We start from the raw sequence: 23,372 nt of genomic DNA on the forward strand, positions 1-23,372 counted from the left end.
AAAAAAAAAAAAAAAAAAAAAAAAAAAAAAAAAAAAAAAAAAAAAAAAAAAAAAGCTGAGAAAAAAAGATAAAAAAAAAAGAAAAAAGAATCCAACATTCCAATACGCAGAATTCCAACATGATCCCATCAAATTCCAGCCGATAAAACCCGAAACAGAATAGAATGAACAAATCGCAGAGTAAAAAACATAGAAGAACATAAAAGAAAAGAAGAAATCAGTTATAATAATGATACTCGACCTCCATTGATGAACACAAGCAGCAGAAACCTCAGAAGCAAGCCCACGTGAAAAGAAAAACAACCTGAAAAGAAAACTAGGTCCTAAAACTTCATCCGATTACGAAGATTGAAAACAAAAAATAATAAACGTGAATATGAATATAGAAATATATAGTTCGTTTCACATATATTTTGGGTATTTACATGAAAAAAAATAAAGAAAATAAACGAAAAAATAAAAATAAAAATAGGTACCTGGGTTCAAGAAGAGAGCTGAGGTTTCGGTTTCATGCTGCTAATGAAGAGGTTGAAAATCGAGGACTTGGGGGGAGGGAGGAAGAAATAAAAAGGGAAAAAAAAATTAAAAATTAAATAAATAATAATGAAAATAAAAATTGTAAAGCAAAGTCGTTTATGTAATTTTTTATTTTTTATTTTTTTAAAAAAAGGGAAATAAATTAAGGCGCAAAGTGGAGTTGCTTCACTGCCGTCAGTGACTCGTGGCACGTAGGATTCCCGATTCCCGATTCCCGATTCGGTTTAATTCGAGTTTTTTTTTTATTTTTTATTATTATTAAAATTATATTTCTCCAAATCTTATAAAATTATAATACTAAAATAATTTCCATTTTTTGCTTTTTATTCTTTCCATATATATTTTGTTTTTTTGTTTTTATTATTTTTTCCGATCGATTTATAGTTTTCTTATGTGAGTAATTTGGGATTTGGTTGTTTATCTTTTAAAATTCTAGATCTTACCATGTTAGTGCATTTAAATTTTTATCTTTTTTATATTTATTTTAAAAATAAAAATAAAAATATAAAACATCGAAAATTGTTTACAAAATAATGGTTTTAAATGCATGAACATGTTATTTTGATAAATTTTATTGAAAGATAATATTTAATAACTTTTCAAAATATTTGATTGATAATATTTAATCTATTTCGGGTAAAATAGATCCTTTTAAGATTTAATTAATAACTAAATTAATAATTACTTAACTATTTGTATATTTTTTAAATTATTATTGGTTATTTTTAGTATATTTTGAATATTTGTTTTGTTGTTAAAAAAATATTTTCTTTTTTAACTAACGTTAAATAGATTTTTTTTCATTCTTATCCGGTTTGGATCTCTTCTTTTTCTGACTTTTCAACTGTCTTATTTTAACGTTATTTTTTTACATCTGTCATGCACGTAAAATTGATTCATCTAGTAATTTATAAATAATATAAATTATAATAATTATTATTTATTTAAATAAATACAATATTTAGGTATAAAATTAAATGTTTAAAGACAGTAATTAAAAAACTTATGGTAAATAAATATCTAACATAATTACCACATTCATCATGTTTTTGTATAATATATCTATATAATATCAAAATAAAACATAGAATGTAAAATTTGAATTTGGATCGAGTTTAGTTATGAACATGTTTTAGACTGATTGGACTAACTTTAACCAAACGCTTGTATTTATGTTTTTGTTGGGTCAAGTTGAGTTCTCGATTTTTTTCGGTATTCACAAAACGATTTGGAGAAAATGAAGCGTAAACGTTCTCGATCTATTTTCGAGTCGATGAAGATTGGAGTTCCCATTAAAGTCTCTTGAGATGGGTTCAATTAAACATTCTCAATCTAATACATATATGCATATGTTTCAAAAATGGATTATCTTGATCAAATAATTTTTAAAATTTGAATGCAATATATATTAAGTATTGAGTTTTATTTTAAAAAATATTCTTTTATTTTAAAATTTGATTTTACTTTTTAAAAACGATTCAAAATTATTATTTAAGTGTTTGTTTATTTTTTCAATTTAAAAAAAAAAAACAATAAGATTAAGAACAAAATAGTTAGCAACTTGCCATATGAGCTCATGAGTATGATGAGACTGTGACACTCGACAAATCCACGAACGTCGCCGATCAATCGGTAGTTTTGTCTCGACAGGTGGCATAATATAATTGGACATTGAGTAAATGCCGGGAACGGCTGTGGTACGGTAGCCTTATTTAGGAGATTCTCTCCCTGTTTTTTTTTTTTTTTTTTTTTTTTTTTTATGGAAAAGTGCAGCTTTGCCAAAGAGGAGATGGATAATAAACGTGGCTACACGCTCGCTATCGCGCGTGAGTACAAAAATCCGTTTGATTTGTATTTTATTATTCAAATATTAATTTGAAAGTCAAATTTACTTGATAACTTCACATCATATATCCAATTTTTTTAATTGATGGCTCAAAATACAGTAATTTATTATATTTTTTTAATCAAAATGTTAAATATATAAACTCTTATCTTCCATATTGATGGTTATTCCGACATAAATATTATATATTTGTTGATTGTGACAAATAAAGTAAATATTGGAAAATATTATTAAAAGACATATCTAATCGACAAATGCTTTTTTATTATTTATAATTTGTCGTTTTAATAAACAATTGTTTAAATAATTTTCAACAAATTTATAGTGAAATTTGATCATTTATGGAATTTAATAATTTTTTTTTTCCGTTCCACACCTTAGTCTTATCTTATTTTTAAAATTGTTACAAATATTAATGATGTGTGGTGACTTTTAAATATTTGATATTCGTATTTAGGATATTTGTTATTAATTAACATTGAATAAACATAATTTTTAACATAGTTTTTTTTTTAAATAAACAACAATCCGATCCAACCTAACCTTCGAAACCCTACTTGAATCATTTGAGGCCCAATTGAAATTTCGAGTTGGATCCAACCCTTACACACTCGTTGATCAAACTCTTTATCAAAATCTCAAACTTAAGAAATAAGCACTTTTAATAGAAAAAAAATGTAACAATCTAAGGAATGTTTGGTCTAATACATATCATCGTTAGCCTTTATGAGATCTCACAATCCACCTTTTTTGGGAGCTTATCGTCCAATGTGTGACTATGATGTTATTTGTAACCATCAGAGCCAAAAAATATATATTGTCCACTTTGACCCGTTACATGTCATCGTAAGCCTCAAAATTTTAAAACGCATCTATATTAGAGAGATGTTTCCACACCCTTATAAGGATAAGGAATGTTTGGTTTCTCTCTCCAACCGATATGAAATCTCACAATCCCCACCCTCTTTGGGAGCCCATCGTCCGATGTGTGGCTATAATGTTATATGTAACCGTCCAAGCCCAAAATAGATATTGTCTACTTTTATAGGACATATGTTATTGTGAGCCTCATAATTTTAAAACGCATCTATTAGAAAAATGTTTTCACATGGAATGAATGTTTTGTTCCTTTCTCCTATCAACATGCAATCTCACAATTTTTTTTAAAATATATTTTGGATTTGTGATGGAAGCATATAATTGATCTATTTACTAATAATACCATACTCATAAAAAGGAATTAATGTGATTTTAATGAATTTATTAAGTAACCACCATGGATGAATCATGGTTTTTGTGTTGGTTGGTTCAGGGAAGGCTTGCTCTTTAATTACAATGTTTCCAGATTTTTTCTTCTATTGAGCTTTTGTGGTTGTAGATAAGTTTTGATGAGATCGGCAGATTCCCAAGTCTTTGTCTGCTTTTATTGGGCTTTGTTTTTCAAACATATATAACAAATTTCATTTCTTCCAATAAAAAAATAAAAAATTATATTTTTATAGACACGTGGAGGATCGTTGTTTTAGCTAAAGTAACCTAGAGACCTCGGAGGTTAGTCTCTATTCGGATGGTCATTTGTATGTATACATATTTTTTTGTTGCTTCAATTTGTTTGAGTAAATATAATAAAAACTATATAGTAATAATAAAATTTAAATTTGTATAAATTGTATGGATAGAGCTCCCGAAATATTATTAGATTTATTATGATGTTTTATATTTTTACATGATCTATAATGATATATATATATTTAAAGGGCTAAATGGAATTTTTTTTTTTATTTATGTATAAACGGTTATATTAAAATGTTTAAACAACATAAATTAGATTATAAAATTAATTAAATATTATATATTTTTAGAAATCAAATATTAGAAATTCAAAGAAACATGTAGGCTAAATTTAAAAAAAAAAAAAAAATCTTAAAATAATATAGTTTTTTCTTTTTTTTTTTTAAACAACCATTAAAGAGAAAGAAAAAAGCAAAAAATATATTGATGAGCATTTTAAACTTAACTAATTTTTTATGCATGTATTCGTGGACGGCTGGGACCCACCGTGATTTAGTCATTTACATAATAATTGATTGTTTAGTACTTAATTGTTAATCAATACAAAAATCTAAAAAAAAAATACACTTATCACTTATGAGTAATTTGTTAAAAAAATATAATTAAAATTAAAAAACTTTCATTAATGCCTTTCAAATTTTTAAAAAATATTTAAAAATATTATTATCGTTGGTATATATTTAAAAATACCATTAAATTTTAAAAGTCACGATAAGACTTTTTATTTTATAAAAAAAGATTATTATCAATACGGAACGAAAATTATCTATAATTATTAAAATAAATTTTTAAGAAAACTAAAAAATAAAAAATAAATACCCTAGAAGAATTTGTAATAGTTTCAGAAATAATTTTCAATCCTTTGATATTAAAAAAATAAAAAACAATTATTTTCCAATAATTGTAAACGAAATAAATAAAAATAAAAATATAATTATTTTTCAATCATTAAGCTTTAGAAAAAATAGATTGGAGGTACACTCATAAATACGTTGATAAATTATTCAAAATATTTTAAACTTCGAAATAAATTATATTATTTAGGTAAATTACGTAATAGAGATGTAAAAAATATAAAATTTGAGTTTGCGTCGGTAAACAATATAGTTTGGATTAAAATGAATGGCGAAAATAATTTTAATATTTTATATGTATGAAATTAAGATATAGATTATATATATATTCCAATTTATACCATCAATCAATACATTATTATTTCTTCGGGTGTCACACAATTCAATTGAAATTAGCTATATATAGCCAACATAACAGTACTTACAAAGAAAAAGCATTTTTATAATTGTGCTTTCATATCCTCGAAAATAAATCTCTTGTTCAAGGAGGGATACAAGGAAAAAAATCTATAAATATTTAAATACTAAACGAGTTTTTATCGAATTTGGTTTGAAATTTATCATATCCATATTTATTATGGTATCTTAGTCACAAAAATATTATTTATACTTATCTGAGTTAAATATTTATTAAATATTTATGACCTGCCATTTAATAAAAATTTCCTTTATTGGTTTAATATTTTTTTAATATAATAAACATAATTTTTAAAATTATTTGATAGATTTTATAATTTGGTTGGATATTTTTAAATACTCTTTAAAATTGATTATTAAAGAGTATTTATATTATACACAAATTTTGAGTAATAAATATATTTATTTAAAGTATGAAAAATTAAAATAAAATGGTAATGAAACCGCGAATAACGAAAGTATTATTTTCGAAAATATCAGCACATAATTTTGCAGTATTGCACTTTATTCCCAAAACTTCATCATAATTACATTTTTTGCTTTGAAGTTTATTTTCTAAAATATTGGCCCATACTTTTTGCAATATTACAGTATTCCCAAAACTTGATCATAATTACATTTTAGCACGATGGAAAGCAACCTGCACAGTATGCAGAGAGCATTTCTGCAATTAAATGCCAGATGTTAGGCATTACGTACACAGTCCACACAGCGGCACCAGCCACAAATTCTGAAGGCTATTATTATTAAGGGCCAAAACCTTAAAAACACGGAGTTGAAGCCCTTTATTGCAAGAAAGCAAATTTATAAATCGACAACGGCGACGATCGACGACCAAAATCAAAATTGGTAAAATATAATCAACACGGAAGCGGGTCATTCATTATTCACTGCCCGTCCAACGGGGCTTCGCCTCGAGTCTTCTTCTTCCCTCTCGCATTTCTCGCCTATCTTCGCCTATCTTCGCCGTCGATACTTCTCCGGCGAAGCTCTATCGTCTTCTCCCTTCCTCCATTTTATCGTCTCTAGGGGTTATGATTCTTGATTAGGGTTTCATTGACGACCGTTTCAGGTGCCTTTTTCTTGCTCTGACGATGGCTTATTCTGGTGTTTTCTGTGTGATCTCGGATCTACGTTGAGATCATTTGGATTTTTTTGTTTTATCTCTGTTAATTTTTCCTTGAACTTTTGTTCCTTGGTGTTCCTATTCGGTTTCTGTATTCGTTTTGATTTTCGTCGACGGTGTGTTTGATTGAGAACGAATGACAATGATACCGTGGATTTGGTTGGAGGTTTCTTAATCTCATCTTCACTGTGATGATTGGAGTTTCTACTTTTAAGCTCGTGTTAATGTTGACGTTTCATTACTTTTGATTATCATTTCGATCATGGATGGAGGCGAGGAATAGTTCGATTGTCAATTTAGGGTTTGCTTTCTGTATGATGGCGGCATTGAAGTCTTGTTTTATGATCTGCAGGTTTTTTTCCTTTGTTTAATTATTAGGTTTTCGATAGAGAGATTTGTCTCGACATGGCAATGGGTGAGCGGAAGACTATTGACTTAGAGCAGGGATGGGAGTTTATGCAGAAGGGAATCACAAAATTGAAGAACATTCTAGAGGGTTTGCCAGAGCCTCAGTTCAACTCTGAGGATTACATGATGCTTTACACGTACTATTTCTTCTGTTTCTTGTAGTTTATTGTTCAATTTTGTGCCTATTGTTGATTGGTACTCTTATGATGATCGGCGTGTTGTCTTCTGAATCTCGTTTGCAGTACTATATATAACATGTGCACCCAAAAGCCGCCACATGATTACTCCCAGCAGCTGTATGATAAATACCGGGAATCTTTCGAAGAATACATCACTTCTTTGGTGAGAAACAAGTTCATCCGATCCATTCATTACGATCTTGGGCATATCACTGATTAACTTATCAACAACCTGAGCTTATTGCGTTATCTAACTGAAAATAAGTGGAGAGTACTGAAAACGAGCAAAGTCCACTACAAAGCCAAGGGAACTCACTAAAAGCTGATCCAGTGGGAAATTTTGGTGGTTTATATTGAAATCTCTCACTGTGCTTAAAACCTCAGTCTGATCTTGCAAAACATCATGATAGTTGTAATCCATTTTGAAAAATTCAATCTCACACTTTCGTGGTATTGGAGATTATGACCTCAATTTTGTTCTAAGATGACTTCAGAATTAAAGTTATATCCTTTGGAACTCTGTCACATTGTGCAATTTTGAAATGCTTACATGCATGCCTTCTTTTGGAAAACCGTAGTGTGGACACATCTATGCATTTCTAGAGATTGTTTTTTCTCCCTTTAGTGTATTATTTATGTTGCTAGAATTTGTCATTTAGGGAATTAGCTGATGGAAACATTTGAGTTCTCTAATAATTTTAACCATAATGCGCTCTTTTTGTTAATTGTGGTGTACATAGGTCTTACCATCCTTGAGGGAGAAGCATGATGAATTCATGTTGAGAGAACTTGTCAAAAGGTGGACAAACCATAAAGTTATGGTGAGGTGGCTTTCTCGTTTCTTCCACTATCTTGATCGATACTTCATTGCTCGAAGATCACTTCCACCCCTCAATGAAGTTGGACTCACATGCTTCCGTGAATTGGTATGTTGTAAACTTTGGATGTGTGGCTTCATTCTAAAGATCAAGCTTGAACCTCCTGTTCCACTTTGTTTTACTAATAGATTCATATACTCTATATGCAGTTTGACTCATTTGATTTTAAGACTCAAATTTTTGTTTAAGTAGTGATCTCTACTCATTTCAGGTATATAAAGAGATAAACAGTAAAGTGAGGGATGCAGTAATTTCATTGGTATGTTATTCCCTTTTCTCCCTTGCCTTTTCTTTCAAGCATGATCTTTGGGATTTAAACGTGCTTAATAACTATGGTCTTGGAAATCAGATTGATCAAGAACGTGAAGGGGAGCAGATTGATAGAGGTCTACTGAAGAATGTATTGGATATATTTGTGGAGATCGGGATGGGGCAAATGGATTACTATGAAAATGACTTTGAAGCTGCCATGCTTAAAGATACTGCTGCTTATTACTCTAGGAAGGCTTCCAATTGGATCCTAGAAGATTCTTGTCCCGATTATATGCTAAAAGTATTTCCTTTATTTTGTGTTTTTCTTAAATCAGCTGAAATACATTTTCCTAATGCATAGAAATGGTTTTTTTTATTGATTTGATTGATTTTCTAGGCGGAGGAATGCTTGAAGCGAGAAAAGGATAGAGTTTCTCACTATTTGCACTCTAGTAGCGAGCCAAAGTTATTGGAGGTTTGTGGTCAACTTTTACATATCTTTCCAATTTCTATATATAGTTCTGTAGATCTCTTTCTCTCTATCCTTCTTCAATTATTCTCGTTTTCATTTATGTAGAAAGTTCAACATGAACTGCTGTCTGTGTATGCTACCCAACTGTTGGACAAAGAGCATTCAGGATGCCATGCATTGCTTAGAGACGACAAGGTACTATTATACATTTTTTCCCTCATTTAAAACAACATATTTAATTGTGGTTTTTTTTCGATGTTTTGTTTTCTTTTGTCCTCTTTTTCCCTGATCTTGGTTCTTGGGCTTGGGGTGGTGGGTACTTTAAGGTGGAAGATTTGTCGAGGATGTTTCGTCTCTTTTCCAAAATACCCAAGGGATTGGAACCAGTTTCCAACATATTCAAGCAGGTTGGTGGGCCACATTATACTACTCTCTCTCTCTCTATATATATATATCTATGTGCATGAAAGGGTATTACATGTTTGAATAATGTCATGTTCAATTTTCAAACTGCTTTTTTGTTATGCAGCACGTCACTGCTGAAGGAATAGCATTGGTCAAACAGGCAGAAGATGCTGCAAGTAACAAGAAGGTTTCTTCCATCTCAATTAATCTGCTTTTTAAAGTTTTGTTGTCAGAATGATTCCTAGATTTCTTTAGTTATCATATCGAATAGTGCACAACCACTCAGTTGTCATTTCTCACTCAGGGACCATACAAGAATAATATTTAGCCTCTATTTATTTTAAAGCTAGGGCTTGTAACTTGGTTTTAGGGCCCCAAATATTTTTCCCTCGTTGAAGCTTCGAAAGATGCATTTGTTTGTACATTTTTTTAACTAATAGGTATAAAAGTTAAAGGAAGTTATGATTGGTGTGATTTACCCTTTTCTTTTTCCATATAATTATTCAAATGCTCAATCTTGTGTGGAAATGAATCTTAGAATTTTATTTATTTATTTTAGATTGGCACCATCGCTTTACCAATCACAATGTTTTAAGATGAGGCTTTTTGCTGATTACGTTGACGTTTTGTTTTATCTTGTTCTTGTTAGGCCGAGAAAAAGGACATAGTTGGTTTGCAGGAACAGGTGTGCCCTTTGGCTTTCAAACTTCTAGATTATTTTCCTTTTAAGTCTTCTTTTTGAATTATAGTTGAGAGGTTTGATTTCAGGTTTTTGTCAGAAAAGTGATTGAGCTTCACGACAAGTACTTGGCTTATGTGAATGGTTGTTTCCAAAACCACACTCTTTTTCACAAGGTATGTGACTTCTTCACCTTCAGTAAAATTCACTGTAATTCTTAATACCACTATACTTCTATTCACATTTGAAGTGTGTTTTTGTGTAGGCTCTCAAGGAAGCTTTTGAAGTCTTTTGTAATAAGGGTGTTGCTGGAAGTTCTAGTGCAGAATTACTTGCCACCTTTTGTGATAACATCCTTAAGAAAGGAGGAAGTGAAAAGTTGAGTGATGAAGCAATAGAGGAGACACTTGAGAAGGTATTTTTCAATTTATTGTTTCATTTGAAGTTTTATTTAGTGTTGGAACTTTAGAATTCATGTCATTTAAAAATACAGGTGGTGAAGTTGCTTGCTTATATCAGCGACAAAGATTTGTTTGCTGAATTTTATAGGTGATTATCGGTACTTTGAGACACTTAATGCTCACACAACGTTTTAGTTTATCTTGAAAATACTTATGTTATGACTTGTGACAGAAAAAAACTTGCCCGAAGGCTTCTCTTTGACAAGAGTGCCAATGATGATCACGAGAGAAGTATATTGACCAAATTGAAGCAACAATGTGGTGGTCAGTTCACCTCTAAGATGGAGGGGATGGTAAGCATAAATCTACCACTAGAATTTTGCATGATAAAGTTGTCAGATATATCAATGTTTGAAATAAGTTTTCACAATATAATAGTTATACGATTAAATAAATAACTACTATAATCTTTTTACCACCCCCCCCCGAAAAAAAAAAAAAAAGATTGGATCGTGTAATATAATTATGTCAATTAACTTATAAACAGTGAATTGCTAATATACTTGAGTCATATGTTAAGGTCACTGATTTGACATTGGCAAGGGAGAACCAAACTAATTTCGAGGAGTATCTGAGCAATAATCCACAAGCTAGTCCAGGGATCGACTTAACTGTTACTGTTTTGACGACTGGTTTTTGGCCAAGCTACAAGTCGTTTGACCTCAATCTGCCAGCAGAGATGGTACGCATTGGTTTTTGCTCTTTATATTTTGGGTACACATATGTTATGTTGTATGCGATAGTTTTTCCTGTGCCTTGAAACTTGTAAGACTTCGATGTATCAAACTATTTGTTCTGTTTGTTTCAGGTAAAATGTGTTGAAGTTTTCAAAGAGTTTTATCAAACAAAAACCAAGCATAGAAAACTTACGTGGATTTACTCATTGGGTACGTGTAATATCAGTGGAAAATTTGAACCAAAAACGATGGAACTGATTGTGACAACTTATCAGGTAACATGCTTGGAAAAGTTGTTCATACCTCTAATTGGCTTTCCCTAAAAGATATTGTTGTTGATATGATAAATTCTCTGCGGTACTAATTATGTTGTTAAATCTATAGGCTTCTGCCCTGCTGCTATTTAATTCCTCAGATAGATTAAGTTACTCCGAAATCATGACACAATTAAACTTGGGTGATGATGATGTTGTTAGACTACTCCACTCATTGTCATGTGCCAAGTACAAAATTCTTAACAAGGAGCCAAGCACGAAGACCATCTCTCCCAATGATCATTTCGAGTTCAATGCGAAATTCACTGACAAAATGAGGAGAATCAAGGTATACTGGCAGCATCATCGTGTCAGTCGTTTTGTTTGGCATAATGAATGTGGTGTGATTTATTTTTGTTGATCACGTAGATCCCTCTTCCGCCTGTGGATGAGAAAAAGAAAGTAATTGAAGATGTCGACAAGGATAGAAGATATGCTATCGATGCTTCAATTGTGCGTATCATGAAGAGTCGTAAAGTTTTGGGTCACCAGCAGTTAGTGATGGAGTGCGTTGAGCAATTGGGTCGTATGTTCAAGGTTAGTTAGTAATGCATATCACATCTCTTATTTTGCTTCATGTAATGTCACTTTTCTCTCCGCTTCATATTGACTGGAACACGAACATGATGCAGCCTGATTTCAAGGCGATTAAGAAGAGAATCGAAGATCTGATCACCCGGGACTATCTAGAAAGAGACAAAGACAACCCCCACTTGTTTAGGTACTTGGCTTGATCTTACTCTTTTCATGGGCAAGAGTCGTGGCCGGTGCTATTCGAGATAGCACGAAAGGCTCATGTTGTAAGCGGCACAATCACGAATATGCTACTGTAGGTAGCCTCTGTGATTGGTGTGCCGTGTTTCAATGAAATGTTAAAACCAGGAGCCATTGACGGTTGTCTGTACATTTTGCCATCCGAACGTGCTTAGAGGCAAGCGCTGTTACAAGGTTATGTCTGTACTTTGGGGGGTGATAACATCAGAGTTCTTTTTTTTTTTTTTTTTTTTTTAATATAAAATGGTCCGATAATTCTATGAGTGGACCCTTCTTAGTAAGTGTATTACGAGAGGTCGTGTCGAAATTGGGTGCAATGGGCAGTGTCACAGATGCATTTATGTGCTGTTTTAATTGGAGTGGTTCTGTTCTTTTTTTATTTTTTTTTATTTTATGAAATATGCTTTTAGATTTGTGGTTTGCAGAGTAACGCAGCCATCATTTCTTTGATAGAATGGTGTTTTGTTAATTTAAAGATAACTCAAAGAATTGAAGATTGAGTTAGATCTCGATCTCGAGCGAATCATGTTGCAATAAACCAAACAATTTCAAGCTAAATCCCATTTGGGACTTCGGAACTTTTGTTAATCTTTCCATCGATGACCTCAAGAAATACATCTTATCAGGTTGTTTCCGATGATAAAGAGTTTTTGTTATTGTTTTTTTAATGTGAAATTGCTAAAAATCCTATATTTAAACGTTGGTAGTGTTAAAAAGATTTCCTTCTAGTTTCTTCATCAATGATGCTGACGTAGCGAAAAGACAAGAAATCCAAACAATTCCCTTCAAGCGCTTAAATGGAGCTAGAGAGATGCGTTTATAGGCGATAATGTTATATAGCCTGCGCGCGTCTTCGTCCTTCTTCCGTTTTTTTTTCTCAAATTTAACATATTTTCTAGATAGGTTCTCCAAAGTAATTCAGGTATCAAAAGCTCGAAAACGGAGGTCTCAAATGACATAAAGACTTTTTTCAAGATATACCAATAAGGAACAGCTTGTATTTTAGTATAAACCTTAATGTAGGCCGGAATTAGTAAAAAAAAAAAAAAAACAAAAAAACTAGAGGACTGGTCTATATAAAATATCACCTCGTAAGAAGGAAAGAAAACAGAGACACGGAATATGAGAGATACGGCTATTGCTCTCATGTTTTCATGTTCGAAGGTAATGATTGGACCTGCGAATTGTTTCCTCTTCGCTTAATGGGTTAGTTAAAAACAATGCAAAAGTAACACAACACAAACCATTTTTGGCTGATGTTGAAACGAAGTCTTCCTTTTGCCCTCAACGAACGGCCGCCTTTGCAAACCATTGAAAATCTCAGTCACCATCTTCGAAGCTGCAAGGATTTGGTATCTTCAACCTCCATCCACTCCATAGCCCTTAAGCTTGGATTCTTAAACCAAACTATCACCGCCAACCATCTCATCAATTGCTATGTCAGATTCCGTAGAGTTGCAATTGCACACCAACTGTTCGACGAAATGCCTACCCGAAATGTTGTCTCATGGACCTCGCTTATGGCAGGATACGTCAACGATGGTCAACCATGTATCGCTCTATCGCTGTTTGGGGCAATGTCGAGAACCTCAGTTGTGCCCAACGACTTCACTTTCGCAACCGCAATCAAGGCCTGCTCGATCCTGTCGAATTTGAGAGATGGTGAAAAATTCCATGCCTGTATGGAGATTTTTGGTTATGGAGGGAACGTTGTGGTGTGTTCTTCGCTTATTGATATGTATGGGAAGTGTAACAATGTTATTCGAGCCAGGAGAGTCTTTGATTCCATGTCTTGCAAGAACATCATTTCTTGGACTTCAATGATCGCTGCTTATGCTCAGAACGCACATAGCGACGATGCATTAAAACTATTTAGGGAGTTCGGTAGCTCGAGTTGGGAACATCCAAATCATTTCATGTTGGCTAGTGTGATTAGTGCTTGTGCATGCTTGGGCAGGTTGGTTTCGGGAAAAGTCGTGCATAGTGCAGCGATTCGTCTTGGCTGTGATTCGAACGATGTTGTTGCTAGCGTGTTGGTTGATATGTATGCTAAATGTGGGAGTCTTGAGTATTCTGATAGGGTCTTTAAAAGAATTTTAAACCCTTGTGTTATTTCTTATACTTCAATGATTGTGAGCACAGCGAAGTATGGACTTGGGAGACAGTCCCTTGAACTCTTTGAAGAAATGGTGAGAAAAGGGTTGAAGCCTAACCATGTCACTTTTGTTGGTGTCTTGCATGCTTGTAGCCATTCAGGGCTTCCTGATGAGGGCCTTCATTATTTGACTTCCATGTATGAGAAACATGGGATAATGCCCGAGACTAAGCATTATACGTGTGTCGTCGACATGCTAGCTCGAGCAGGCGAGTTAGATAAAGCATACCAGCTAGCAAAATCCATGAAGGCAATGCCTGATGACGACCAGGCGCTGTTGTGGGGAGCGCTACTTTCGACTAGTAGGCTTCATGGGAGGGTAGATATTGCAGCGGAAGCCTGTCAACGACTGGTCGATGCCAATAGACAAGTCGCGGGTGCATACGTCACTTTGTCGAATGCGTATGCATCGGCTGGGGATATGGAGAAGGCTCAGAGACTTCGAGTTGAGATGAAGCATAGTGGTGTCTATAAAGAACCAGGATGCAGTTGGGTTGAGATAAAAGATTCGAGTTACGTATTCTATGCTGGGGATGTTATGTCGTGCCCACGAGGCAACGAAGTGTTGCATTTACTACGAGAGTTGGAACGAAAAATGAAGGGTCGAGGCTATTCGAGAGGGAGCAAAGGATTGGTGTTTGTTGATATTGAAGAGGAGGCAGAAGAAGAGAAGGTTTGGTTGCACAGTGAGAGATTGGCATTGGGGTTTTGTTTGATTAGCATTCCTGAAGGACTCACCATAAGAATAATGAAGAACTTGAGAATGTGCAGTGATTGTCACGAGGCTTTCAAGCTTATAAGTGAGATTGTGGAGAGAGACTTTGTAGTTAGAGATGTCAACAGATTTCATCATTTCAAAACTGGGTATTGTACTTGCAATGATTTCTGGTAATTTCTCAGGAATTCAAAAAAATGCTGTTTTTTTTAAAGTTTTTATTCGGTAAAAAAGCACACGACACACACGTTACTTGCATCACATACACAAGTGCTCTTTAAACCATGCAATAGCGTCGTACATAACACAACTCTCTCGAACATAGTTTTTTCCACAGGAACATTATAATAGCTCAAACCCACCACTAGCAGGCTTGGGCTTGTTACGTCAGACTCAAGATGTTAAGAGAAAAAATTTCACACCCTTATAAAAAATTATCCATTTCCTTGGGAGCTCATCGTCCTCGTTGGCATACCCGCCCAATGACTGGTTCTGATACCATTTGTAACCACTCAAGTTCACCACTAACATATATTATCCACACACCCTTATAAGGAATGTTTCATTCTCCAATCAACGTGAGATCTCAATCAATCATTATATTAACTCTACTATGATCAAATCATGAGGCTATCAACCACAAGAATTCAATGCATATTCATAACATAACAGTTTAAAAACACCAAAAAATGAGAAGAAAAAAAGAGTGCTTTAAGAATAATTTGTGCATCACTATTATTACTGAATGAATATGGTTTGACAAATAAGCAGAAACCACTTTTTTAAATTGAGCTCAACTTTTAGGAGCTAAGATATTAAGCATTTACATGACCCACAAATGGGTGAAAGAACAAAAAAATCTCAACTCAAGAATAATTATAAAAAAAATATATTACATTTTGAATTTTCTACTCGATCTCGCTTTTTTGTACACAAGTATTGGTAAGTAACGAACTATGTAAGTTCCCTAACCAGTTATCAGGATGAAGTCAGTTTCAGTGAGACCCTTAGCTTTCTCAACTGATCACCCCATGGAAGAATAATCCAAGAAAATAACTCTATTTACATGGCTCACCTAATCTCTACCACTGCAAAAACTTGACTGAGTTACTGTCTGCATAGCAACCCGAACCAACTCTACGAGTTCCCCGACGTCTTGGAAACTGAAATCAATCACCTTTTTAACTGATGCAACATAGTCCACATGTTTTCTTTCAGTGGCACATGAACTAGCTGCTGCCACGAAGGCGCTTTGAGATTTCGCCGATGCCTCCATGGCTGAATTCATATTGCGTGCCTGCAACACGAAAAAACAAATTCAAAATTATATTTCCAAGACGAAATAGGCATTGAGGATGGCAGGATAAACTTTCGATGTTTGATCTCACAAATTATTCGAGTTCGGGTAGAAATGAGAACTTACAAAGTCGAGGACTCGAGCAAAACTCGTGCAGTTTCCAAAATTCCAGATGTGACTTCCACCAACTCTGTCAGAGGTAATCTTGTCAATAACTCCTTGATTGCTGAAGTTATCGACATCTGATGCAGAAGAAGATGGAGATTCACCTTAAAGAAAGGAGAGTAAAGAGTTTCAATAAACCAATAAATATAGAGACCCTATTTCCGAGCAGGCAAGAGTACAACGTTTGAACCGAAAACGAAATTCATAGATGAAACTCGAGAATCCTAACGTGCAAAATGGTTCAAACACGAAATGCATAGACAAAACTTGAGAATCTTAACGTGCAAAATGTTGAGCTCCTGCTTAATGAATATCATATCTTTTTCCCATTACCTTGCACAATTGTACGAAACAACGATTGCATCTCGAGGCGATCTCCATTGACACTTGAGTGTTTATGGTAAACTATCCGCAAGTATGCTACTTCGATACATTTATAAGCCAATGCAGCTGCAACCATTTCTCGGCGGCCTTGAAATTCAAGGGCACAGATCCTGTAAATGATTGAGAGTTTACAACTAAGGCCTAGAAGGAATTACAGCTTAAAATCAGCTTAAATAGACAAAAACAAGTGATATAATGATCATTTTTTACTTACTCGCAAAGTTCAGCTGCAATGCCATAGAACTGCATGTGAGTCATATCGCCATGCTTGTCGGTCGCATTGTTAGGAGTCTCTAAAAGGAATGCTCCATGAAGATACTTCAGAGCAGATTGAAAGTAGAGCTCATTACTTTCAAAAATGAATCCAGCACCCTATGGAACACATAAGAAAACAACTTTAGTAAGGGATTAGAAACAGGTTCGATCTTATCAACAATGTTCAAAGAGAGTAGCAGCAATGAGGGAACCTTGAGATTATCTGCCTTGTCTTTAAGTTTTTTGGCTTCTTTCAATGTATTAAATGCAGTCTGATCGGAGGATTTCGTTCGTTCTTTTAATGCCTTCGACTCTACTGCATCATCACTTTTAGGGGCATCAGCGGAAAGCTGATGAGAATTGCCCGCCCTAGAAGAAACTTGTAAAGAGTCACCACCAAGACATGACGGTTCTTCTTTGCATTCACCTCTTTCTACTGTCCTCAGAACACCTTTAATCCCTGCTTCAGAATCCCGACTTCGCTTCATCTGAAGTCCAACTCCTCTATTTGACCTCTGATCTTCATAACCCTTTAGGTTTCGAGGGGATTTCAATCCTTCAGCACCGACATGAATCGTCTCTTTTTTAGTTAACTTTATACCATGCTTTTGAGGAATACTTCCTTCAATTTCACCTGTGCCATTTGGACAAGCTGCATCGTGGTAGGAATCAACCTCTGGCACATATGTCGTGCTCTTCTTTGAGCGCTTGGACATTCCATCAGAAGCCTTCAACTTATCAAGCTCCACATCAGACGAGATACTTTTGTCCTTCTCATTAGAAGCCGGAAGTAGAACCTTATTCTCTGTGCAAAACTCCATATCAGGAAACATGTTCTTGCGTTTCTTGTGGCTCGGTTCCACACTGTCGCCTATATGATTATTGCAAAACCTAGGCCGATCAAGGCTGGATGTCTTAATGGGAGATGATGAAACTGATACAACAGGAGACACTTTCACTGCAAATTTGGCTTTAGTTAAATGAGGTTGAGAAACATTTGAAGAGGTAGAGTTAGCTGCCACTGAAACTTGTCGAACACCTAAATTCTTCTTTGGTAACTCCGTACCAACAGAAGTTTGTCTATGAGTAATCTTATTGTTTGGCATTTTCGGTTCCTTATCCTTGCTGATTTCTTCCGTACCACCAGCAAAACCATTTGACACATTGGATTTCTTTTTCTTATTCAATCTTTCACAAGTTTCTTCCTTTGATAGCACAGGTTCATGAAGTGAACTGTTATGAGATTTTTGAACATCCTGACAATCCTTCAGTTTCCTTTTGTTTGTGCAAGCACTTATATCATTAACTTGATCAACAGAGATACCAGTTGTTTCTCCCTGTTTCTTCGATGAAATTTTCATTTCATTGTCCACGTTCAATTTTTTGTGCATCTTTAAACCAACGTTACCGTGCTTCAGCATAACTTCCCCACCTTCCATATTTGATAGAAGAAGGATCAGAAGAATATCCAATTATCTTTTAAAAAAAGATAAATCTAGAAGACAAGATTGAATGTTTACTTTCTAATGAACAGCTCACCTCTATCAATGGATTTTTCTTTCAGCTGACCTCTGTTCTTTCCCTCTACCAAGTTGTGCAGGTCACTAGAAGATTTATCCCTTGAATTTCTCAATTGATCCGGAGGATTACTGAAACCATTAAGACTTTTATTTTTCCTCAACTCCAGCTGCTGGTTTTTCAGAGAACTTTTGACGTGACTCGAGTCATTTCTGCTAACTGGATTTTGTATTTCCTTCGAAGTATCTTTCCTTTTTCCTTGCTTTGAAGTATCGCCTGATGTTAGTCCATTGGCATGTTTCTGCGAAACATCTCCACTCCCGGGCAATGGTAGCTGGTACAAAGCATAAAGCTTCTCCGTTGTCTCCTCCTCGCTAATGTCACATCGGTTCATCCCAGGGCTATACAATTGCAACAGAAAGTGAAATGGTAAGATAACATTAGCAAAACTCTAGAATAAGAAAATCAAGGAACAAGAGGTCAGAAGAAAAAAAATATATTATCAATAAAGAAATCAAACTTTTAAACATAGAAGCACCATCAACTTAAACTGTTCTTTTTTGTCAGAGAAAAAAACAGAAAACTTACAGCCAATTAAGCATGCTGCACAACCATTTTTCAGGAAGTTTTGGTTTTTTCCCAAAGGGCAAAAGGCGCCACTTTTGGCAACTGTCACAGCATACCCATTCATCGACAGGAGTCACCACGGATGGTTCAACCACCACCGAGGATTTGGACATTTTGTTTTCACTGTCATCTAATCGTTTGGCCTTTCGCAAGTCACCAGAAGTCCTATCAATTACACCCTTACTTTTACGGTTTCCATCTAGCCCCGAGCTGTTAAAAGAACCTCTATTGATTGCTCCTGCCTTCTGATTGCTGTATAAGATATAATTAAGTCCTTGGTAAATTGAATACAGATCGGTTAAATCATAGATTCAGTATGTAAAACTCCTTTCTGGGTGGTTTTTAGATTTCATTATATTCATAAATTTTAGGTTAATGTACTGAGACTTTTGAAAACCAACCTGTGCCTTCTATTTTCTGATTCAGGAGTGTCAGAATCAGTGTCCTTTCTAATTTTCGATGCTTTACTCCTAAACTCAAAGCCTTTCTCGACTGAACCAGCTGTTTTCCTACTAGCAGTCTGCGTCACTTCTAATTTCTTCTTGCCAACAATTTCAGACTTTTCTTTCTTAATTGATCCTTTGTCTGTGTCTGTGTCTGTTTCTGCTTTGTGCAGTGTAGTTTTACAAGAAAGCTTCTTCTTTTGTGGGTCCAAGTAAGCACTGGACATCATACCCCCGGAAACAAGTTCGAATGGAAGCTTATTAGAAACAAAATTCTTGCTTTCAAAAGCTTCATTTTCTAATTTTCCATTCACGAGAGTAGTCGTCTCCTTCCCAAGAGAAGCACAAACTTCGTTCTTATAACTGACATGCCTTTCTATATGCCTCACCTCCTTTTTCTTATTCTCAACCAATGTACTGTCGGTCTCATCGGCTAGCTTCGCCAAACCATCTTTTTTATCCTTCGGGAAAAGAACGTATTTGGTTTCTTGAAGCGGTTTTTCTTTTCTTGACAACCCAAGTAGGCTCTCGTGAAGAGGTGATATCAATGCTCCATCAGGCACTGGGAAAGCAGTCATCTCCTGTCCAAAGGAGATAGAGAGAGTGCACGGTAAGCATACAAATGGCTGTTTGAATTGAAAAATTATAGAATCAGTACAACCGTCACCTCAATTATCTTAGTCAGAGACACATCTGGTGGGCATTGAGATATGGGCAGCATCCCTTCATTTACGTCAGAGGTTTTTTCTGATGAAGGTGGAGAGTCATCAAGTCCAAGGCCACTGTATATTGCTGCATTTTTCAATCCAGTACTGTTAGAACCAACTTTAATTCGAAGTTTGAGCGATCTTTTGTACATCGGACAACCTAAGCTGATTGAAGCTTCATCTTTCGAAGGGCAACTATTGGTCACTTTAGTAGCTGGCAAGCATGAATCTACTCTGCCAGAGATACTGCCAGAAGTTTCCCTTGCATTGCGAGGGGGAATAGTATTGCAGACAACAGCTTCTGGCCTCCCAGATGGTGGAACTTTAGGATTCTGAGAAGAGCCCTGCACATACACGGCCATATAGCATAAAGAATTTGGGATTAGTTATATCGTTTATATATAAGAAGTGTTACTCTATTATATTTTTCACATGTAATAGCTAAAATAATTAGAATAGTTTTCATGTACCTTCAAGAGCACATTATCCGGAGATGGTGCTGCCTTGCATTCTCTTTGTTGATTACTCTGGTGAGGCAAAATGGAAGGATGGTGTTCGTATGTAGGCAAAAATGAGCCATAACCACCAAACTTTGACCCTAATGACAATTAGAACCCCATATATTATTATTTTAAAATGCAACGATCATCTCAATCTGTCGTTTTGTGGTCTATGAAAGCAACTCACCTAAGTTTTCAGCTGAAACTCCCCTTTCGAAGTCCTTTTGGAAATGACCAAGAAAACGCTCAATCTTCTCATCCTAAAAATACAAGAAGTGAAGTTTAGTTAATTCGGAGGAGCCAAAAATTATGAGTACTTACAAATAGAAAAGAAAAAAAAAAAACAGCTAAACTTCTTTTTCCGGGTTACTAAACAGGCCGACCATAGAAAGAAAAGTGGCAAGGTTTTTCCAGAATGATAATTTGGATGCTTTTCAAACAAACGAACTCATAATGTTATACATTATTTAGTTCAATTTCATTTCATTTCAACTGATCAACAATGGAAATTGTTTAACAATTCTTTCCAAGCAAACAAACAAGTAATTTTATGCCCTTCTGAGTTCCACCTAATTCAAGTTCAACTGATCAACAATTTAGTTTCATGAGTTCAATTTACTTCCTTCCCCATGATTTCCCCTTAATCAAACTCTATACTAATGGATACAAACTAAAACCAAAAATCAAAAGGTTTTAAACTTTTTAAAGAAAAAATAAACCATCAACTTCCAAATAATTCACTGTGCCAATCAAGAAACAAGTCGCAGTCCGTCAACAAATTCCAACACTTAAGAGAATACCCTTACAATGTAAGAGAGAGTAATATCAGGGTCAACATCACGGCCACTCTCCTTGTAATAGCAAGAAGCTTCGCCATCTTCCATGCCAATGGAATCCTTCATCATCATCATTGGCTCCATAGAGCCCGCCATTAGATGTGAACCAAAAACCCTAGTTCCAACAATCATTGTCCCTAAAATCCAGCATCATTTTAATAAGAAACAAGAACGATAAAACAACAATACTCAGAAACAACTTCTGTCGAACCAAAGTCGGAAACGAAACCTTACTTCGGAGAAGCGGAATCGATATTGGCTTCTCTTGAACAGGACGATCGTCAAAAGGCGATCGCACTGTCGATGCTGTTCGAGTAATCTACAAAAACCCTCCCAAAAAGAGATTAATCGAAACGGAAAAGAAAAGGTTCCGTTGGGCTTCTGAGAGTGCTAGAACTACGGAAAATTCCCAGTTGTGGAAGAAAAAAAATCAATGATCCTAACGAACGAAAATTGGGGTTTGGATTTTGCGGGGGGTTTTAGTAGATTCTCTAGTTACAATTTCGTTTTGAGTTTCGGAAATCTTTCCTCCCACTCGCCGCCTGATGAAAATATTTTCATTTATGACCCAAAATTCCCTACTCCCGGATGCGAGTGGGTTATTGGAGCGTGGAACTATGAATTTTTCCGTTTAAATACTCCCTTGATCGCTGAATATTACTCTATATCCAAATTCATTAAATAATAATAATATTTTTTTTATCTTTTTATTTTTTTTATTTTTAAAAAAATTAATGCCAGCTAATATACCAAATAATAATTTAACTTTTATTTTTTAAATTCAAATTCCTCCGATCAAATTGTTAGGAGATTAAATTAATTCAAAAAAATTTGAAATTACTAGATATTAGTAAATAAGATTTAATAAGATTAATTCTTGGTTGAATTAAATTTTAAATTTTAATTTACTAACTTTTCTATTCACTAGATCAAAAATAAAATTTTATCTAAATTTCTTTGTCGTGTTATTAATTATTTTTAGACTATTCTTAGCTAGCAATAATTAAATTTATAGGTTCAAACATAGTCGAGCACAAATTTACGAAGGCTCAAACCTTTTCGAATGTATATTTTCAAACCTTTTCCTTTCTATTCATTATTTTCCAATCGAGAAGTATGGATTCATGGACCTGTGTGTCTGTATAGATCTTGTTTATGAATTAATGAAAATGTGCAAGCCTGTGTGTCATTTTATTTGTCTCTTCCTTTTACTTATGTCATCCCACTCCTATCATCATCCACTAATTCGAAAATTTCCATAGTATTATTTATATATTAGGCCTTTTTACTTATGTTATTGTCACTCCCCACTAATTCGGAATTTCGACACATTAGTATTATTTATATATTAGGATTAGATATCTCTTTCGAGTCCTTACTTATCTAATTTATTTAAATGAAAATTATATAAAAATATTTATCGATTTTATTATATTCATCCATATATCTAAATAATTATATAATTAGAGGGTAGATAAAGATAATATGGTAGAGATAAAATAGGTGCTCTTTTCAAGCCATCATTCTCTCTTTTTTAATTAAACACCAATATTTCAATCAGAGATTTTCCAAAAAAAGCTCGAAAAGTTGTTAATTTGCTGTTGTAATATAAAAATAACAATTTATTTTATTTATTTATTTATTTATTATTATTATTTTGTAAGAGGGCATGAGTGAATAAATTTAGAGAGAAATTTTCTTTCCCATTGAGAGTAAAATAATTTTGGTATAAGACCAAAAGTTACATTTATATAGACACTGAATAAGATAAATTCAATCTAATTGTTGAAATTTTATAATTTTGAATTCAAATTTTCAATAAGATTTTTTTTAAATATCATATTTAAAAAATAATTGTAAGAGATAAGATTTAAATTATAGTCGAATAGAAAATTAATTTATAAAAATAATAGAATTAA

The 23,372-nt window shown here is 33.9% G+C and overlaps 4 protein-coding genes across 6 annotated transcripts in view; 2 read left to right on the forward strand and 2 right to left on the reverse strand.

The window, feature by feature from the left end:
- LOC111494564 overlaps positions 1-591 on the reverse strand; it is a 4,514-nt gene extending 3,923 nt beyond the window's left edge. Inside the window, exons 1-2 of the mRNA XM_023144521.1 lie at positions 477-591; positions 242-304 (exon numbers count right to left, since the gene is read on the reverse strand). Of these exons, the coding sequence (XP_023000289.1) occupies positions 242-247 (6 nt within the window). The 5' untranslated portion in view covers positions 248-304; positions 477-591. The remainder of the gene's footprint in view (positions 1-241; positions 305-476) is intronic.
- A 5,455-nt stretch (positions 592-6,046) lies between these two features.
- LOC111494366 (cullin-1-like) lies at positions 6,047-12,304 on the forward strand. Of its 2 annotated transcripts, none has more exons than XM_023144293.1 (20): positions 6,047-6,298; positions 6,731-6,897; positions 7,003-7,102; positions 7,680-7,865; positions 8,029-8,076; positions 8,167-8,370; positions 8,467-8,544; positions 8,647-8,736; positions 8,868-8,948; positions 9,071-9,133; positions 9,596-9,631; positions 9,715-9,801; positions 9,891-10,040; positions 10,119-10,174; positions 10,259-10,379; positions 10,607-10,768; positions 10,895-11,038; positions 11,148-11,366; positions 11,447-11,614; positions 11,710-12,304. In XM_023144293.1, the coding sequence occupies exons 2-20, from the start codon at positions 6,758-6,760 to the stop codon at positions 11,809-11,811; spliced, it is 2,235 nt and encodes a 744-aa protein (XP_023000061.1). In that variant the 5' UTR covers positions 6,047-6,298; positions 6,731-6,757; the 3' UTR covers positions 11,812-12,304. The 2 variants fall into 2 exon arrangements, with proteins under 2 accessions (XP_023000061.1, XP_023000060.1); XM_023144292.1 differs by having other exon boundaries at positions 6,048-6,298; positions 6,705-6,897.
- A 618-nt stretch (positions 12,305-12,922) lies between these two features.
- LOC111494855 (pentatricopeptide repeat-containing protein At4g15720) lies at positions 12,923-14,934 on the forward strand. Its single transcript, XM_023144848.1, has one exon. It carries the CDS (start codon positions 13,108-13,110, stop codon positions 14,896-14,898), a length of 1,791 nt encoding a protein of 596 aa, XP_023000616.1. The 5' UTR covers positions 12,923-13,107; the 3' UTR covers positions 14,899-14,934.
- A 533-nt stretch (positions 14,935-15,467) lies between these two features.
- LOC111494554 lies at positions 15,468-22,042 on the reverse strand. Of its 2 annotated transcripts, none has more exons than XM_023144508.1 (13): positions 21,688-22,042; positions 21,424-21,590; positions 20,805-20,877; positions 20,588-20,715; positions 20,078-20,461; positions 19,369-19,991; positions 18,929-19,219; positions 18,362-18,741; positions 17,035-18,254; positions 16,782-16,939; positions 16,517-16,677; positions 16,145-16,260; positions 15,468-16,018 (listed from the first exon to the last, which is right to left on the reverse strand). In XM_023144508.1, exons 2-13 carry the CDS (start codon positions 21,583-21,585, stop codon positions 15,797-15,799), a joined length of 3,918 nt encoding a protein of 1,305 aa, XP_023000276.1. In that variant the 5' UTR covers positions 21,586-21,590; positions 21,688-22,042; the 3' UTR covers positions 15,468-15,796. The 2 variants fall into 2 exon arrangements, with proteins under 2 accessions (XP_023000276.1, XP_023000275.1); XM_023144507.1 differs by having other exon boundaries at positions 16,145-16,287.
- Between the last annotated feature and the right edge of the window lie 1,330 nt (positions 22,043-23,372).

The sequence above is a fragment of the Cucurbita maxima genome, unplaced genomic scaffold, assembly GCF_002738345.1.
Source record: "Cucurbita maxima cultivar Rimu unplaced genomic scaffold, Cmax_1.0 Cma_Scf00020, whole genome shotgun sequence".
Classification (NCBI taxonomy): domain Eukaryota; kingdom Viridiplantae; phylum Streptophyta; class Magnoliopsida; order Cucurbitales; family Cucurbitaceae; genus Cucurbita; species Cucurbita maxima.

Excerpts from the sequence above, each read along its gene's own strand:
- LOC111494855 (XM_023144848.1), top strand. The coding sequence starts at position 13,108 with ATGTTGAAACGAAGTCTTCCTTTTGCCCTCAACGAACGGCCGCCTTTG.
- LOC111494554 (XM_023144507.1), bottom strand. The coding sequence starts at position 21,585 with ATGATTGTTGGAACTAGGGTTTTTGGTTCACATCTAATGGCGGGCTCT. Across the intron at positions 19,992-20,077 it reads CTCTGACTAAGATAATTGAG|GAGATGACTGCTTTCCCAGT; the intron begins GTGACGGTTGTA and ends TCCTTTGGACAG. Across the intron at positions 19,220-19,368 it reads TCAGAAAATAGAAGGCACAG|CAATCAGAAGGCAGGAGCAA; the intron begins GTTGGTTTTCAA and ends TATCTTATACAG.
- LOC111494366 (XM_023144293.1), top strand. The coding sequence starts at position 6,758 with ATGGCAATGGGTGAGCGGAAGACTATTGACTTAGAGCAGGGATGGGAG. Across the intron at positions 11,039-11,147 it reads TGATTGTGACAACTTATCAG|GCTTCTGCCCTGCTGCTATT; the intron begins GTAACATGCTTG and ends TTAAATCTATAG. Across the intron at positions 11,615-11,709 it reads AATTGGGTCGTATGTTCAAG|CCTGATTTCAAGGCGATTAA; the intron begins GTTAGTTAGTAA and ends AACATGATGCAG.